Source organism: Semicossyphus pulcher, unplaced genomic scaffold, assembly GCF_022749685.1.
Source record: "Semicossyphus pulcher isolate SPU_LCO1_2020_fin unplaced genomic scaffold, fSemPul1.0.p SCAF_12, whole genome shotgun sequence".
Lineage (NCBI taxonomy): Eukaryota > Metazoa > Chordata > Actinopteri > Labriformes > Labridae > Semicossyphus > Semicossyphus pulcher.
This window is the reverse complement of record NW_027211626.1, coordinates 21,233,668-21,251,126: the sequence shown is the minus strand read 5'-3', so window position 1 is coordinate 21,251,126 and position 17,459 is coordinate 21,233,668. Positions and strand designations below refer to the sequence as shown.

Genomic DNA, 17,459 nt, shown 5'->3' with positions numbered 1-17,459 from the left:
CATCTTTTATTGCTTTTATTCTTTCATATATATATATCTTTATTTGTATTGCTTTATTGCTTTAACTGTCTTTCGAGATCTTCCTATTCCTTTTATTTGCATGTATTCTTGTTGACCTGTTGTGTTTGCACTGCGTTTTTGCTTTGAGTTAAATTTTCTCTCTGTTTGGCCTGTTGGATGTATTTTCTGTTATCTTCTCAGATTCCTGCCTTTGCTTTGTCTGTGAAAGCACTTTGCAAACATCTGTTTTGGAGGCTGCTATATAAATGAAGTTATTGTTAATATTAAAGTCATTTGATATGTTGTCATCAGAATAAAATTGATGATAGCTGCTTCAAGGAGTCAGGGTCAACACTCTCATTATTAATCTTTTTCATCTCGCTCCTTTCTCTGCCCTGTACTAAAAACATCATATGAAGAAAAACACAATGTAAATGTAAATGTCCTCTCTGACCCACTGATGAAGACGTTAATAAGCATGACTCATAATTTGAGACAGTCATAGTGTTTTAATCCCCACACTGAAGCCTTCAGTGTTTTCCCAGCACATCCAATAAGATAATGTTGCCTGGCAACAAATAAGTTATTTTCCAGTAAACCAAGTTTTGGCCAGCGCTGCTTAGCAACAAACTTCACTTCCATGAGTAATTTTCCAGAGGGAACACCTGAACCCACCAGATCCTGAAGCGTCTTTGTACATCAGTGTTGCATAGTCGTCCTGGTGTAACAGAATCCTGAGGTTGAACAGGTTTTAAAGACCGTGAGTGATTAAACACTCCACATCATCATTACTGCCTTGGATTCAGCTCATGTTCTCTACAGACCTGAACATGTCAGACAGAACACGTTTCCAACATGACTTTTACTGAGACAGGTGGTTAAAACATTTCGACGCTGCCTCTGGGGGCATCAGAAGAGACCCACAGAGAGAAGAGAGAGAGGAGGGAAATGTTGAATAAGCATTTCTATTTGATTCTTTATTAGACTTATGAAGTAGTTATGTTCTAAGACTGGATGTTAAGTTATTAGCAATTAGCGTTCACATGTATCCAGACGGACAACACCTTTTGCACGGCACAGGAAAAGTAAACAAACACTCCGATGGAGTGGCAGGATGGCAAAACGAAACACTCATGATGAGAGGTCGCTACGGTGATGTTAAATAATCTATAATCAAAACATTTATTTCGTGTCATCATTCTATTTAATTATTGATTATTATAGATTTCCCTTAAAACGTGAGCTAATTCTTTCATTTACAATATGCATAGTGAAACTTAGTGTATCCCTCGTATATCTGCTTCTGAAACAGACAACAAAAGCGCATATGGTGATATAAATATGAGCTTCTTGTTGTCCAGATCGCCCATATTTTCTTGTGATAGGGACGTACGTCACATCCAGTTGTAAATTCTATTGCGGAGGATGACAACAAGTTAAAACAATTTTAACATTGAACGGCAATACCGTCTACCGGTGATCTCTGCCGGCCTCACTACATTTTACCATCCTGCTCTCGTCCACTAAAGTGATATCCGGTTTGTTGTTTACCATCTGCCTGAATCCATGTGAACGCGAAATTAGTCTCATTGAGCGTGGCCTCGGGGCCCTGCATGCTTTTTAAATTCAGAAGAGATTCAGAACTAATATTTGAAGCAAAATAACAATAGTCCACACATGATTCCTTGATACGCAAACCTTCTCCAGAATCAAACCAATGCTTTCACACTCTAACATGTAATAAGTACTTGAGCACTTAGTTTTACTCACCTCAGTACTGGACTTCCTTAATGGCAAAAAAAATTAATTGGACTGGATTAAACCAATTACATCACATGACCCCAAACGTGTCTTCTCTTCATTGGCTCCCTGTCACATTTGAATTGATTACAATATGTAACTGATTACTTTTAAAGCAGGTCTGGGTCTGGCCCCAAGCTACAGTACATCTGTACTGTGTTTTTGGGTCCGATTTGATTTTTATCTCAACTGTACCTCTATTCTGTCTTACTTTTGTTTGGCTTTGAAACTTGTTTTTTAAATATTTCTGAATATCATCCTTTTTGCTTTCTCTTTAAAAGCCCTTTGAAAATTGTGATTTTAATTGTTCTGTATAAAAAAGCTATGAATAATAATTCATGATTTTTAAATTACATTTTTTTAATGATTGTTATTGAAACCAAAATGTGCAGTTTGACTTCAGTTCTCTTTGGTCAGTCTGGACCTGACTGCCTGAACAAGTGAAAGGACTGTGCTTATAAAGCGACCATATAAGCGCTTTTACACTACATGTCACATTCACCATTTCACACACACACATTCATACACAATGACAAAGGTTGCTGCATAAAGTGCCCAACTGTTAACACATAACTCACCAGGAGCAATTTGGGGTTCAGTGTCCAACCCCAAGGGCACTTTGACATTTAGACTGAGGGGAGCTGGGGATCGAACCACCAACCAACAAGCCGCCCCTTAATAATAAGTATGGCATTGACTTTAAATCCTGAGAGATAAATTAGTCCAATAAAAACACAATTGAGGTTAGTTAGTACTGTCGTCTAAAAGCTTAAAGGTTCCTGGTTCGAATCCCGGTTGGAATGATGGGGAATGCTCGTAGGTGTGAATGTGAGCGTGAATGGTTGTCTGTTTCTGCCCTGTGATTGACTGGCAATCAGTCCAGGGTGTAACCTGTCTCTCGCCCAATGACAGCTGGGATAGGCTTCAGCCCCCCCGCGACCATGAGCAGGTATAGATAATGTATAGATAATGGATGGATGGATGGATGGATGGAAAACATAATTTGCTGGGATACCGGGCTATTTAATTTGACGGTGTATCCGAAACCCTTCATCAACATGACCGAGCGCATGTTTCATGTCACTATTTATCTCCTCCCCTCTCTGCTGTCATTCGCCTTCTTGTCTATTCTGAAAAATGGTGGCAGCAGTGTGACAAATTACCTTTACATTTCGTCCCTGTCACAGTTACAGCTCTCTCAGACGGATGAACGGAGGACAGTCGGCGGGCCGCGGAGCCTGCAGGCACTTGTCAGAAAGCAAACAGCGTTGTGAATTACGAGCGGATGGTTTGTCTCTGTGAGTGAGGGATTGTCTTCATACGATGACACACTCATAAACAGTGCTGAGGTGCTGCAATCGATCTCTCGGTGGCAGTGCCCCCTCCAACCTCCGAATGAGGATAGTGGGTGAGAAGGGGATTTACGCGCCTAATAATAGAATAAACGAGATGTATTTCCAGAGAAGGAATCCTGCACGCGTCCTATTTATAATTACAGAATCCCATGATGTATCCCTCGGGGTTTAACACCAAACTAGTTTAAGACTAACACCATGCTGCTGACCAGGCCTCCAAGACACACACACACACACACTGTATAAAGATAGTGTCATCTTCACACTCCCCTTTAGATTGCTGACAAATATAAGAGGCGGATATAAGGCGTGTGTTTGAGAGGAGGGAGTGGCCGCTAAAAAAGGCACAAGGGACTTTATTTTGGCGAACGGCACTATTTTTATTTTGTCTCGCCGTGAGTGCCAAGTGCTCATGCAGGCAACAACACGATATTGCTGCACCTGATGGAGCCGTGAAGCTGTCAGCAGGGCAATCACAGACCTCATCACAGCATAAAAATAAATGGATGAAAAGTTGCTGCTCAGAGGTTATGGTCAGTGCTGCTGCGGGCAGAGAATAGGGGAGACTGGGGACGGCTGCAACGCTTTATGCAGATCTCTCACTTACTCAAAGACTAATTGGAGAAGGCCAAGTTTAGCATATTATTCAAAAATAATTTTAAAAGTATCATTTTATTGTAGTATTATCTATTTATTCAGTAAATGTCTAAAGAATATTTAGTTGTATTTGTTTATGTGTATAACAAAGGCCGATCTTTAGTTAGTGTGCAGATGTTACAGATCAATCTCTCATTTTTTAAGTGTGACACATTCATCCATTGTCTACATATAACACTCATCCTTTTCAGGGTCTCAGGGGCCTGGAGCCTATCACAGCTGTCATTGTGCGAGAGGCGGGTACACCCTAGACTGACTGCCAGTCAATCACAGGGCTGACACACATAAATCTTTCCCACCAAAATTAGCGCGTTGACGCAGGTTTTTCAAACCCGGGAAGACCCGCTAATAATGCCGATTGTCTCTTTTCCCATTGCCAGTGGAGTATACTCCTGTAGGTCTCTTTTCTGCTGCGTCACCGTCTGACGTCACGTACCCGAAAATGGGATTAGTAAACAGTGTCAGTGTTGCTGTGGTTAGGACTTTATTCTATCTATTACTTATTCAGTCGACTTATCAAACTTGTGGGAAAAGGGCAACTGAGACAGACAACCATTCTCGCTCACACTCATACCTATGAGTCACCATTTAATCTAACAAACATGTCTTTGGCCTGTGTGAGGAAGCCTGAGTACCCAGAGGGATCGCACCCAGGGGGGAGAACATGCAAACTCCACACAGAAAGGAGTTCTGTTGTGAAGCAACAGCACTAGCCACTGCACTACTGTGAGCTCGACTCATGAAAAAAATAACTACTTTCATACCTTCAACACTTTTTTTATTCTATAAATGCAGCAGCACATGTTGAATATGTCTTCTGTCCTCATGGTTGGAGGAGTGTCTAACTGAGCATGTGCAAACTGGGTGCCATCACTACTGCATGATTCTGATTGGAGGAATAACAAGTGTTGCAGCTATCCCGTTTTTTTTTTTTTTAATTTAAGTTGTGTTAATGTTGTGTTTGAATTACATGAAACTGGATGATTTAAACTCTTTTAATGTGTGACAAGTGCAAATTAAAAACCCATGATATTACCAGATTTATGCTTAGACTACATAAACACCACAGACCAATATTGCCCTATCTAAATCCATCTAGTCTCCAGCTTGGTCTTGATGATCAGCAGCCGGTGTGGCCACATCCACCAGTGAAATAGCTGCTGCGTCACACTTGCAGGTCTGTTCTCTGCTATGCTATATGCACTTGTCCTATTTTTGACACAGCAGATTACCTTCTCTTAAAAGTGTGTTTCACTTGTGAATGTATTGTATGTTTGTCTGTATTCATTGGCACAAAACTCAATTTTTAATGACGCATTTAATTTGTTGTTGAAGAAACTAGTTTTGCCTGTTTGTAGAGAGAGAGGAGAAGAAAGCAGTGGGAGGGATCGTCTCAGCCTGTTAATTGTGTTCCCTCCAGCTCTCCTTGATTCCAACTACACTTTCATAATAAATCCCAATCCATAAAAAAAGTTAATTCGCTAATTTTCCTGTTGTTGTCAGGAACAACGAAAGCTCTAAAGAACGAGTTTAAAATGTGGTTGCAGCTTGTAATTAAAATGTTTCAACCCTGTTGACATTCTCAAGCTGCTGCACTGAAGATCAAATCATTTATCATCACGACATCAGGCAAACAAGATGAACACAGATATTGTCAACAGCACTTAAAATGAATGATCACAGACATTAGCATAATGTCCGGTTGTTGTATTAAAAATCAGCCACAGAGCATCTGTCAGTGTCAACACATACAACTTCTCAAAAGTTTCCTAATTATTTTTTTTTTTACATTCAGTGGCAACACTTGCTACACAAAGGGAGGCTACATTTCTTATATTGAGGTTGTCTGGGTGAATCCCAAAACACTGTTGAATTTATGATGGACAGTTTTAGAGAGAGATCCAGTTCAAGGTAGTAAAATCAGAGCTTTATACGTTTCATTCCACACATTCCTTGTCAAAACCTAGGGCCTACATTACCCACAATACAACTCAGCCATCAACAGTTCAAAGTGTGTGTTATGGTAAAAGTTGCCAATGTAGCCTGCAGCCATAGTTTGTATAAAAAGATGGACAACTTGACAGCTCCCTAAAAGTGAAGCCAAAACGTCTCTAGCGCCCCCTGCTGACAGGCAGCAGTATAGGTCATAAAGCCCGCCTCCTCCATGTTAACAGATGGGACATGAGTCAAACTATAAAATCAAAAAACACGTCAAATACATTTTTCTCAAACATGGTTTCTGTCCTTATAGTTAGTTCTTATCATGCTGATTTACGTTTTAATTTTTCTGACAAGTTTATTTTTAATTAGTTATTTGATGCTGTAAAAAGGATGATTGACAGCTCTGTTGACAAATCCGGCTCCTGCAGCCGATCTGTTCCAGATTACCAGAGTAGAGGAGGAACGATGAGAGGAGACGTAACTAAAACAATCGCTACAGTCATTGAAGTTTCCATATCTGTGAACGTCTGCTTCAGACCAACAGAAGAAGCTGTTCTGCTGTTAAACACGCCGACGTGCGGGATCTTTGCTGGTTGTTTGGTCATATAAGTGTGTGTGTAGAAGTGGCTACGGCGGCCCCACACGTCAATCTCTACTGCGTAGCTCTGGCTCCAAATTATGTCACCATCGCAAGATGGCAGCACCCGTCACGGGGGCTATTTTGGCTTCAATTTTGTACAATGAGAGCAGATGGAGATGTGCCGTCCACGTAGATATACAGTCATTGCCTGCAGCAGAGATGAGTCGGGGGGTTAGTAGTGCTGGTAAGCTTACTTCTCTCTAACCCTACACCAACAGCTTGTTTTCATTTTTCAAACTTCTCCAGCCCTGATGCTGTCGGTCTTCACACAGCTCCCTCTGGAGATAAGTAAGACTATTTTACATTAGAACTCTTCAACACTGATAAAACAGCAAACAGTCTTAATGTTCAGAATCTCTTCAGTAAACGTTAAGACAGACACTGTGAGTCCTGAAACGTTAGAGCATAAAAGATGCTTGAGCAGGTACTGTACGAAAAACATAAGGTTAAGGTATTTTCAGATTTAGCTTTGTGTGAACATGATTCAAAGTAAGTAAAAATTTAAATGGTTTTTAACAGTGTTTGCTCATTCAGAAGGTCACCATTATGTTCCTGTTTAGAAATCCGTCAATAGTGTCAGCTTTTTTTTTGCACTTGAGCGAGACACTGAACTTTATTCAGCTCTGGCAAACACATCTACAGCTGATGACAAAAGTAGTGCGCAGTAACTCTGAAGGTCTCCATCCAAAACAGTTTCCCCCTTTTCACCGTCTATTTCAGTCACAAGGTCAGATTCAAAAATAGCTCACGGCTATAAATTCACTTTCAGAGGAGTTGAAGGGTCAGACTTTGACAGCATGGCTGCAAACGTGATTTGAAAGGTCCAAGAGAAGAGCAAATACAACACTTTTGTCATTATCTTTATTAAGATCCTGTTGGTTGTTTTAGATACTCGTCCGCCATGTCTGAACACGATTCAATAAAAAGTAATTATACTCACGGTTTACGTTTTTCTCTAAACTTTAATGAGTTCACAAAAAGTTCTTGTTCCCGATTTGGACCATAATGCAGGAACATAACTTTGTTGTACAAGAAAATGATATCACCAACAGCATATCCGACCTTTCCAGAGCTCCATCAGCTCTCACACAGACGATAATTAGATAAACTGTATAAAATATCTCGGTTGAAGTGGATCGGATGCAGTTATATGATATTGTATTTGCACAGGACAGGTTGAGGAAGTTAACGGAGTATCAGTCAAGCCAGCAGCGTGACTCTATGTACTGTATGTCGGGGTGTCCATCCTTTTGATCAAGATTATAATGATTCATAACTTATTGGGCCTTTCGTGCCTTTATTACGAGAGAGAAAGGAAAGTGGATCGTAACAGTGACACGTGATTTAACCGCCGAGCTAAACCAGCACCGGACTTTTACACTTTTGATTGAAAATGTTTTAAGCATTGCGATGGCCTTTTGTACAGACATTCAACTTCTCACAGGATAAATCATATTAACACCAATAATCCTCTGACTTTTCATTCAGCGCCATCATCAGGTCAAAAAAATAAATGGTGGTTTACAAGTTTTTGAATGAACACAAGATACTTGTGCCCTAATGATAAGTGCTCAGTGAAGAAAACCCCTCCCCTTGTGTCCTCATCCCAATACTTATAATTAACCTACCACATGGCCCTTAGTGGTCACCGCAACCCCCAAGCAGCACTGCCAACTCCAACAGACCCAGTGGGCACCTCCCTTCACCGGTGTTTCGTCAAGTTAGGCCGATGACACCTCGGGGAGGCTCAACAGTTAGCTCTGGCGTCCCATTAGCCACCCCCTTAATGCTAGCTCTCACCGCTCATCAAAACCATGTGCTATCAAATCCTTATGAAAAAACTGCAACTATTCCTGGTGCCAATGTTATATGAAAAAGGAAGGGCATAGAATAAAGGATTATTATAACATTTGTTTTGGCTCCCAACTGGCATTATTTCTCCTCATACAAATCCACTGACTTGTTCTAACTGCTTCGTCTCCTTTACTGCCTTTCGCCGACTCTGTCCACGCATTCCCAGCTCTCCTAGTAGCGACACAGTTGATCGTGCTATGAACCCTCTACATCCCACTTCTACAGGACCAACCCTAACCTTCCATCCTTGCTGTTCAGCTTCTGCTGCCAAATCTGCATATCGAAGCGTTTTCCTTTCATGTGCTAGAATAATATCCAGATGGTGAACATGGTAAATTGTTTCTGCTCTTTTACAGCATGCTAGATTTATCATCGGGACCATGTTAGCATGCTGACGTTAGCATTTAGCTCAGTAAAACATGGTTCCAATTAAGGCACAACCTTATATGTGCTGGCATGCAGACAAATGTCCACAACCTCTTTGTCTTTATTTTGTGAGGGCTGTTCTCTGAGGTATAAGTTAAGTGGGAGTATTTAATGGAGGTTAGTTGTCAGAAAAATATTTTTAACACATTACTTTTTATCTGAGCATGACTTTGAACAGAGCATTTCTACATAAATTAATCCCTTTAGGGGAAGTTATTTATTCCTGATTTACATGTGTCATCTTCACTGTCTGGCTTGTGACCGTCACATCCCGTTAGGTGTCCTCACTGTCAGAGTATGTCCTGTACATCGCTCTGAGATGCGTAATATGCAGTTTGACCACATTTACCAGCAGGCAAAAAGAGCACCTGATATGACGTTACCCGCTGCCAGCTGTCAGTCAGTCAGGAATCCTGCTGACCTCTGACCTTGATCTGTGCTTGGCGGCGCTGCAGCGAGAGCTGCAGTGGTTGGAAGTGTGACTATTTATTTCTGAACCACCATGAACCTGTCTCCTCACAGTGATATCACCGCATTTCTGTGGACACATGCCCAGCGTGACGAGACACTGCCAAAGATGGTCTATATTGAGATAATGAGTCACTCTGTAGAAAAATATTAGACTGATGCACTTAAATCAGGTGTTAAACTTGATGCATGTAAAAAAAATCGAACAGTTTTTTGTGTTTGTGTATAATGACATAAATATTTGTTTCTTTTCTATCAGAATTTAGTTACTTGTGCACAGTGTTATCTGGAAATCAAGCACAGAGAACTTCAAACCTTTATATTTAAGCTATATTTTCTTTTACTGTTTGTTTAATTTAAACGGCTGTAGCTCTGTAAACATCTGATTTTTTTTTGCAACACATAGTTTAATTGAAACTTAAATGTTTACCTCATTTTTCCTATTATGAGTGTAAGAGACTGTTCAAAATATGTCTGATTGCTCATGTTCTACATTATTTACATCTTGTGAAGTAATCATTTAAGTTTATATGGTATACAAATGTCAACATAACCAATGGCCCAAACTGTAAAACCAACAGGTAGTTCAGCCTTTAATTTCTGCCTGTCCTTGAAATTTAACCCCCTGAAAACTGATCATCCGAGTATGAGTCAGAGTGATAGCTCTTACTTCATCTCCCCTCTCTGCATGCTGACATCGTGAAGCCTGCAGCAGCCCCAAACTGGGCAGCGTTGACGGTGGGAGGGGCTGTTATGGAGATGAGGGGGAGCTGATGTTGGTACCAGTGAGCGTGCCAAATGAGCACATGAGGGCAGTAATGTGATCTGACTTGAGTGACAGGAGCCCTGTCTTTTTTTTTTTCTGCAGAGGTTTGACAGGGATATAAAAGAGTACGGGGCTCCGGCTGCAGGCAGAAAGGACAGACAGAGAGACAGCGAGCATCACAGCAGAGGACCAGTGGACTTTACTCTACCTCCAGATACACAGTGATACTGTACTAATACCAAGAAGAAGAATGGGACTGCACAGCGTTGAGGAACTGGTAAGATCTCCTCGTGTGTGTAAATATGAGACTGTTGGGGGCTTTTTTTTCATTTAAAATTTTGTTTTATTGTTTTATAAGAAAAAAAAATTATTACAAAAGGATTAGGGTTCCTGTTCCTCAAAGCATTAAACCAGGAAACTTACTGTTTAAAGTAATGGTGCTCTTCACTTACACCAACAAAATAATAAATGCAATGACTCTAATCTGGATGATGCTTAAAATAAGTCAACATTGCTCTTCTTTTATTTTTTTTATGTTTTAAAATGTCTTTTTTTCTTTACATCTTAAGCCTGTAACAGTTAAAATTAGTTTAAATTAAAATTATTAGTATTAAAAATTATTAAACATGTGACACCGTGGACAGCGAACATAAAGTGTCACAATTTATCAGGATGAAAATAAGAACAAGACAAAGAGGACACTCTGGACCTACAAATAGAACATTTCGCCACTGAAATTAAACTTTAACATGTGATGCAGCTAACACCTAAAAAAGAAACTACCAATTCAGGACCAATACACAAATCCTCTTTAAAAACAATACAACATTTCCTCACTGATCTCTGCAACTTAATACAAACTCAGGGTTCCTTAAATCTCCTCATCTCCATTGGTTAATTATGTTTTACTTTGCAAGCTTAAGGGACAGTTTGCTTAATTACAACTTAAGGTTAAATTAAAGGTGAGAAGCTAAATAACACATTATTGCTGTTACAGCCTGTTTCAACACTTTGTACTTAATACTGAGGTTCTCTTCCTTAGTGATTAAAATGATGGTAAAATGATTCATAGATTATAAGTAGTTTGTTGATTACATGAGTGATTCAATAACATAGAAACAGTTGTAAGCTATTAAAGGGTGGTTGCGTGTGTTTTAATGTGTTGGAGCTGCGGTGTGTTTACATTCCACTGTTAGCAGCAGCTCTTGGCTCCACAGCAGCTGGACGCTGAGAGCTGCTCATGTGTTAACTCAGCACAACTCAAAACAAAAGCTCTCCTGCTGAGCTCACATTAAGATCAGAGAGTGGGAATCTGTTAACAGTTTGGACCTTTTTCCTGAACAACTTTTTCTAATTTCATTGGCTTTTAATGCTCAACTCAATGCGGAGCACACACACAGGGAAGGAACTGTTTTTGGTTTTATGGTGTTTTATTGTATCAACATCTCTTTTTCTTCAGGTGTCCGGTAAGAGGTCGGAGGGCAAAGAGGCAGAAGACTTCCAAGGGGGTGTGTACGAGGCAGCTGTCAATCAAGAGAAGCAGGATGACCGCAAGTCCCACAGAGAGCTGGTGGGCGGGGCTCTGTCAGAGGAGAGCGACAGTGGCAGCGAACAGGAGGAAGTCAGCGTGGCCGCTCTCAATGTGAGAACAACAGCAGCAGTGCAGTGAGAGGGTGCACATACAGAAATAACACGTTTATCAATCACTTGAATGACTTTAGACTTAAGTCACACTGAGGAACTGAGGCATTAGATCCTCTGAAGAGTCAACAACTTGGGGCTTAGGAGACAAAAATAACAGTAGCAGTTAAAAAACAGACACACAATGTTAGAATGCAAACCGACCTTTTGTCTCCTCTCTGAGGCTTTACAGTTAAAATGTAAAAGCTTCCTTTTTTTTAAAGCAATATTACATTTTAATTATCATCCAGCCCACATACTTGACGGACATTTCACTAAAACCTACATCTCACAACAAACAATGTGGCTGATAGTTCTGACTTTTGGTTCAATTCTGCTCCGTAAAAGGTTCGATTGGTTATAGTCATAATAGATGAAGTGGTATTTGTAGTATTGGTAATGATAACCAATCGTTACATTAAGGCATACAGGGGCAGCTTTAATAGTTGTGGGTTAATCTAACAGAATGTAGTGGTCTTAATAAATGCAGATGTATTGTCTGAAGACATATTGGTGGTGTTAGCTGTTCTGATACAAGTAATAAGGAAGTATAAGTTTAGTATAGAAGTAGTAAGTCACCATCCTCTCATCACTTTTCTCTCTTTGGACACGTGTTCACAGAGCTCAGGCTGTCGTTCAATTTTATAACCTTCTGCCTTCATATGGAGTCACAGCAGAGGTCTATTTAAGTGCAGATGTAACTAATGCAAACTTTCAAATAAGAACATATACAGTTGATACTATTCAAATCTATTATGATCTTACACCTGGATGGGTGACATTCATCTGTGAAAGTCTGCAGTTGCCTCTTATGAGTTTGTATTTTGATCTACGCTCCCACCTAGTGGCCTATGGGAGAATAACATATCTTTCTTAACTAATGCTCTCGGAGTTAAATGACTCTAACTCTTGTGAGAAATCTTCAGAAATCGAAACACCAAAACATACCGTGATATGTTTACATATCAAGTATTATGAATTCACACTGTGAAGTATACAGAGATATGTTCCTTTACTTTGTATATGTGGGCATGCCCTTTTAAAGCAGGGCCAGCATTGATATAGAGAAGAGCAGAAGTTGCTTCTTTTGTTGTTTTTACTGAGGAGTTCTGTCTCGTTCCTGTCCCGTCAGACGGATAAAAGCGGCAGACTAAAGTTGGAGACCGTCGACGACCTGTTCAACATCCTGCAGCTGAAGAAGAGGAGGAGGGAGAGGAAGGTTCCCGTCCACAAGAAGCAACAGCCCGCGCCTGAGACTGTGGTGAGCTTATGTTCTTTATCTACCTGTTTCAAAGAATGTCTTACACTTAATCTAATTTGATTCCATTTGTGTCCAAACAGACAAAGTGCCTCTTCTTCTTTACCTACTATTTACATTGATTCATGTGTTGTTGTTTTTTTTGCATATACCTTCCAGCCAGAATATGTGGACGAGCAGCTTTTTCTGACAGCAGCCATGGAGAACAAACTGCCTGTGGTGGAAAAGTACCTGACTGATGGGGGCAACCCCAACGCAGCAGACCACGTGAGTGTCCCACAGCAGCGTCTGTCTGTGGCAATTTATCATCTCATAGAAATGTCAAACAAAAGGAAAATCTGGCAAAGTATCAAGTGAAAAGAATAGTTCAAAATAGGAGCAGTACAATAAATAAAACAGATTAATTGACACAGATCTAATAAAAATGTCCTTATTATTTGTAGTTCCAGAGAACAGCTCTGCACAAAGCCTCGTTCAAAGGTCACGTGGAGGTCATGAAAAGACTCCTGGAGGCCGGAGCTGCCATCGAGAAAAAAGACAAGGTGAGAAATTTCTCTACAATTTTAGATTCTGTTTCTGCAATTCTGCAAACAAATAAACACACATAGACACACAAAGTCTAACCGTGTGGTGTGTGTTGCAGCTGGAGGCCACAGCGGTGCACTGGGCCTGCAGAGGAGGCAGCCTGCCCGCCCTGCAGCTCCTCCTCGACCAGGGAGCCAAGATCACCTACAGAGACAAGGTAAGCTCTCACACTATGAATGTGGGAGATCATTTAAATGTTTATTTTTGTTGTTTTTCCTTTTTGCATTAATCAATAAAACTGAACTCCTCTCCTCCACTCAGCTGCACAGCACTCCTCTCCATGTCGCTGTGAGGACCGGACACTGCGAGTGCGCTGAACATCTCATTCACTGTGGAGCAGACGTCAACGCCAAAGACAGAGTAAGTCATTCACATGAAGTTGTGCAATATCTTCCCACAATCATTTGTACTCAATAAAAACACAGTAATTTATGCTCTAGAATTGGTGCCAAGTAATCGTAGAAGAACCGTGTTGAGGCTTGTTGGGTCTGGAGAAGCTGCAAGCATAGCTGCAGGCTCCCAGCTATGTTTTAGAACATGGGAGAAACAAACAGGAATTCTTTTCAAGCATTAATGACCGATATAATGATGCCGCTCACACTCTGAATGACACTGATTACAGAGTAACAGAAACACTTTCTCATTGTGATCATTGAGTAATTACCTATACACTGATTATCTGTGTATGTCTCGCCCTGAAGGACGGAGACACGCCCATGCACGATGCTGTGAGAATAAACAGGTTCAAGATGATCAAGCTGCTGATGATGTACGGCGCCAGCCTCAACACCAAGAACTGCGTAAGTACAGAAAGAAAAACTAAGAACATACTCTGATAATGCCTCAACCGACCTTCAGGTATCATCCACTGGCCTTTTTAATTACACCTTCTTGTGAGGAGGAATCTTGGGTGATTTAAAGACCCCCTGGCTATTTAGGCTACCTCAATAGTACTGAGTCCGAACTCATCTCTGTTCATCCTAACACACTTAAAAACACATATCCAAAAGTATCTTTTTTGGAGGCTCTAAAATGTAGGAAGACGGTGGATTAAAATAGTCATGTGTTTCAAAATGAAAACGTAGATGTGCCGCCTTAGATCAAAAACTTACACTTGTTCATGAGACCTCTGCAAATCAAAGCTCAAGTTGCATGCACAAACCCGAGGTGCATTGTGTTCTTGCAGGTTGCATTGGTGGAAGAATTCACCAAATGATTCTCTGAAGTAAAAGTAGCTATAGCACATTGTAAAATACTGCATGCTTGTCTGTTTATTTGTGCAGGATGGGAAAACTCCGATGGAGACGCTGTATTCGTGGCAGAACGGCGCCAAGAGCCTCCTGTGTAACTTCAGCCAGGAGAAGCCGGACCAGTAACACCAGCACATTCCAGTAAACACAGGGAAACAACATGAGATTAAGCCACATGATCTGCTGGTTTATCGCGGAAAGATCTTGTATTTTTCCAGCCTATTTTAGTCATTTCCTCACTGCGGTTTGTGAAGTCTGCTCTGAGGCTTGATTGTTTCAAACAGTCTGACATGTTCACAGACAGCACTCGATGCCCTCGGGAAGTAACCGCTTCATATCTGCAGGTATCTTACCAAAGAGAAATGTAGTCATTAAATCATCTTCACTTTTTTCAGGGATTTAAACTGGCAACCGTCCTGGCTTTTACCTAAAGCCTGTTGGCAGGGTGTCGGTTTCTCTTGTAAAATGTTAGTCACACACACATGGTGCCTCTGGTGCCGAGTCACATGGGAGGAGCTCTCGATCAACAATGTGAAATCTAATCAGGATGTTATCAATAATGTGATTATTAGCACTGATAGGTTCATTGATCGCCATATATTGCTGGACAATGTCTCGGCTGAAAGCATGAAGATGTTTATTTGTTTTCTTAATTTAAGCTGAGTTAAAGTCAGCGATACTACATCTAGAAGATGAGATATTTATTCATTCATGAAAATGTAAGCGATCGATTTAACGGGTTTGGTTGATTTAATTCTACAGTAACACTTAATAATTGAGTGATCGCTAGAGTTAGACTGTAGTTAGTTTAATATACTTTAAAGATCAGATTTTAACTGATTCTAAATTAGACTTTGATGATTTTTATTTACTAACTAATGGACACAACTGGGAGATGCTGCTTTGAGTTTTCCAGATGTAAATCAACTGGGTCGCCTTTCCGAGCAGTCCCATTGGATCGACAGTGTGTCGATCAATTCCAGTGTAAAGCTGAAGTTATTTATTTATTACATTTTCTCCAGCTCGGTGTGAAAAGTTGGAAAAAGGAACTGAGCGTCAGGTTCTTTGGTTGTTTGCGTTTCAAGATTGAGACAGGATGAAGTACGTTTTTGGATCAGGTTGAGAAGAATCTCTCCACTTCTTGTATTTGTTGACAATCTGCAGATTTACAGACATTTTTTAGACGTAAGATGCAAAATGGACAATTACGTTCGACTTAGATGGGTATATATGTATAAAGGACAAACTTACAGCTGAGCAAGTGTGCAAATGTCGAGTACACCTTGACCTTTCTTGCTCTCTGCTGCATTGGAATATTTTACCTCAAGTCAAATATCCTCAAACTTCAAAGCAGGCAATAATTACACAGTTGTTTGTTCCGATCATATAGATTTAAGCCTCTGGGGTCAACCAACCTACCAAAGGTCACCTCAGTGATACAAAAGGAGCTTTAACTGGCCCCCATCCTACTTAAATGTAGTCCCTTTTCTCTCCAGGGTTCTCATTAAACACACACACACATGAAAGTGTGAGAGGGAAGAAGCTGAAAAGTCACTGTTGGTTCAGAGGATGTTTAATAAGTGTTCATGTTGGTAAAACATGTCCTGATATAAATTTTTTTATTTTTTATTGTTTAAAACGTATGTACATTTGGCCTTGTATTTATGGATTGATTGAATAAAACTGATCTTGAATTTGGGCTTACTGTTATACTTACATTGGATACACATTGAAACACAGGCAGACATGGCTACCAACGGCTGTCTCCCTGTGATCAGCAAACTGTTACACAGTGCTCCAAACTGTTACACAGTGCTCCAATTACATAAGTCTATAAAGCCTGTGAGATGTCATAGAGAACAAGAGGAACTAAATCAAGGAATAGAACTACTTTGTGCAAAGACATACTAACGGATCCTGAAAGCAGGAGTGTCATACTCTAAACAGTATTTAATCCTTGCTTAGTAGATACCATAGACATGTATACACTCCCCACAACCAAAGAGAAACCATAACTCTCAAATGTGTCGCATAAGTTTCAATATTATTAAACGTTAGACTTTACTGTAGTTCCACCTGCTTATCAACAAAGTCGACAGTTGCAGCTGCAGCCAGATTGTTAACTAGGACCACCCGTCGGTCCCGTATCTCCCCTGTTCTTGCATCCCGCCATTGGCTTCCTGTAAAATGAATCGCATATAAAGCACTGCATGACCTCGCCCCCAGTTACATGTGAGACCTTCTCGTCCCATATCCTACTTCTCGTCCTCTCCGCTCCTCTAATCTCGGCCTGCTATCAATCCCACATTGTAATACCAGAACAAAAGGTGATCGTGCATTTGCTGTTGTAGCCCCAACTCTCTGGAATCATCTTCCACAATCCCTCCGATCTGCTGAATCTTTGGACAGTTTCAGGAAGTTGTTAAAAACTCATTTGCATAGACAAACTTTCTTGTAGCCCTCCATCCCTTTCTTGTGTTTGAGTTTGTTCTTGTTTTGCTTCATTGTTTTTTGCCTTGTTTGTGAAGGACTTTGTAACCTGTTGTTTGTGCTCTATAAATAAAGCTTTTCGGAGTTCTGGCGAGAAAAACAAAACAAAAACAACACGCAAGCAATGGTGATCCATTTTCAACACGAAATCATCGTCCTAAGATTTCATACACTGCGGCGTTCTTTTGGCACTATTTTCTCTTTTGACAAATCCAGTATCGCACACCTGCAGCAGGCCGGTTTGTCAGAGGACCTCTCAAACTCGCCTCCAATCAACAACATTCATACC

The 17,459-nt window shown here is 40.6% G+C and overlaps 1 protein-coding gene across 1 annotated transcript; it reads left to right on the top strand.

The window, feature by feature from the left end:
- Positions 1–10,071: 10,071 nt before the first annotated feature.
- Positions 10,072–16,329, top strand: LOC138588681 (ankyrin repeat domain-containing protein 1-like). Its single transcript, XM_069658915.1, has 9 exons — positions 10,072–10,184; positions 11,367–11,549; positions 12,720–12,848; positions 13,005–13,112; positions 13,289–13,387; positions 13,489–13,587; positions 13,692–13,790; positions 14,132–14,230; positions 14,714–16,329. Exons 1-9 carry the CDS (start codon positions 10,158–10,160, stop codon positions 14,804–14,806), a joined length of 936 nt encoding a protein of 311 aa, XP_069515016.1. The 5' UTR covers positions 10,072–10,157; the 3' UTR covers positions 14,807–16,329.
- The last annotated feature ends 1,130 nt before the right edge of the window (positions 16,330–17,459 follow it).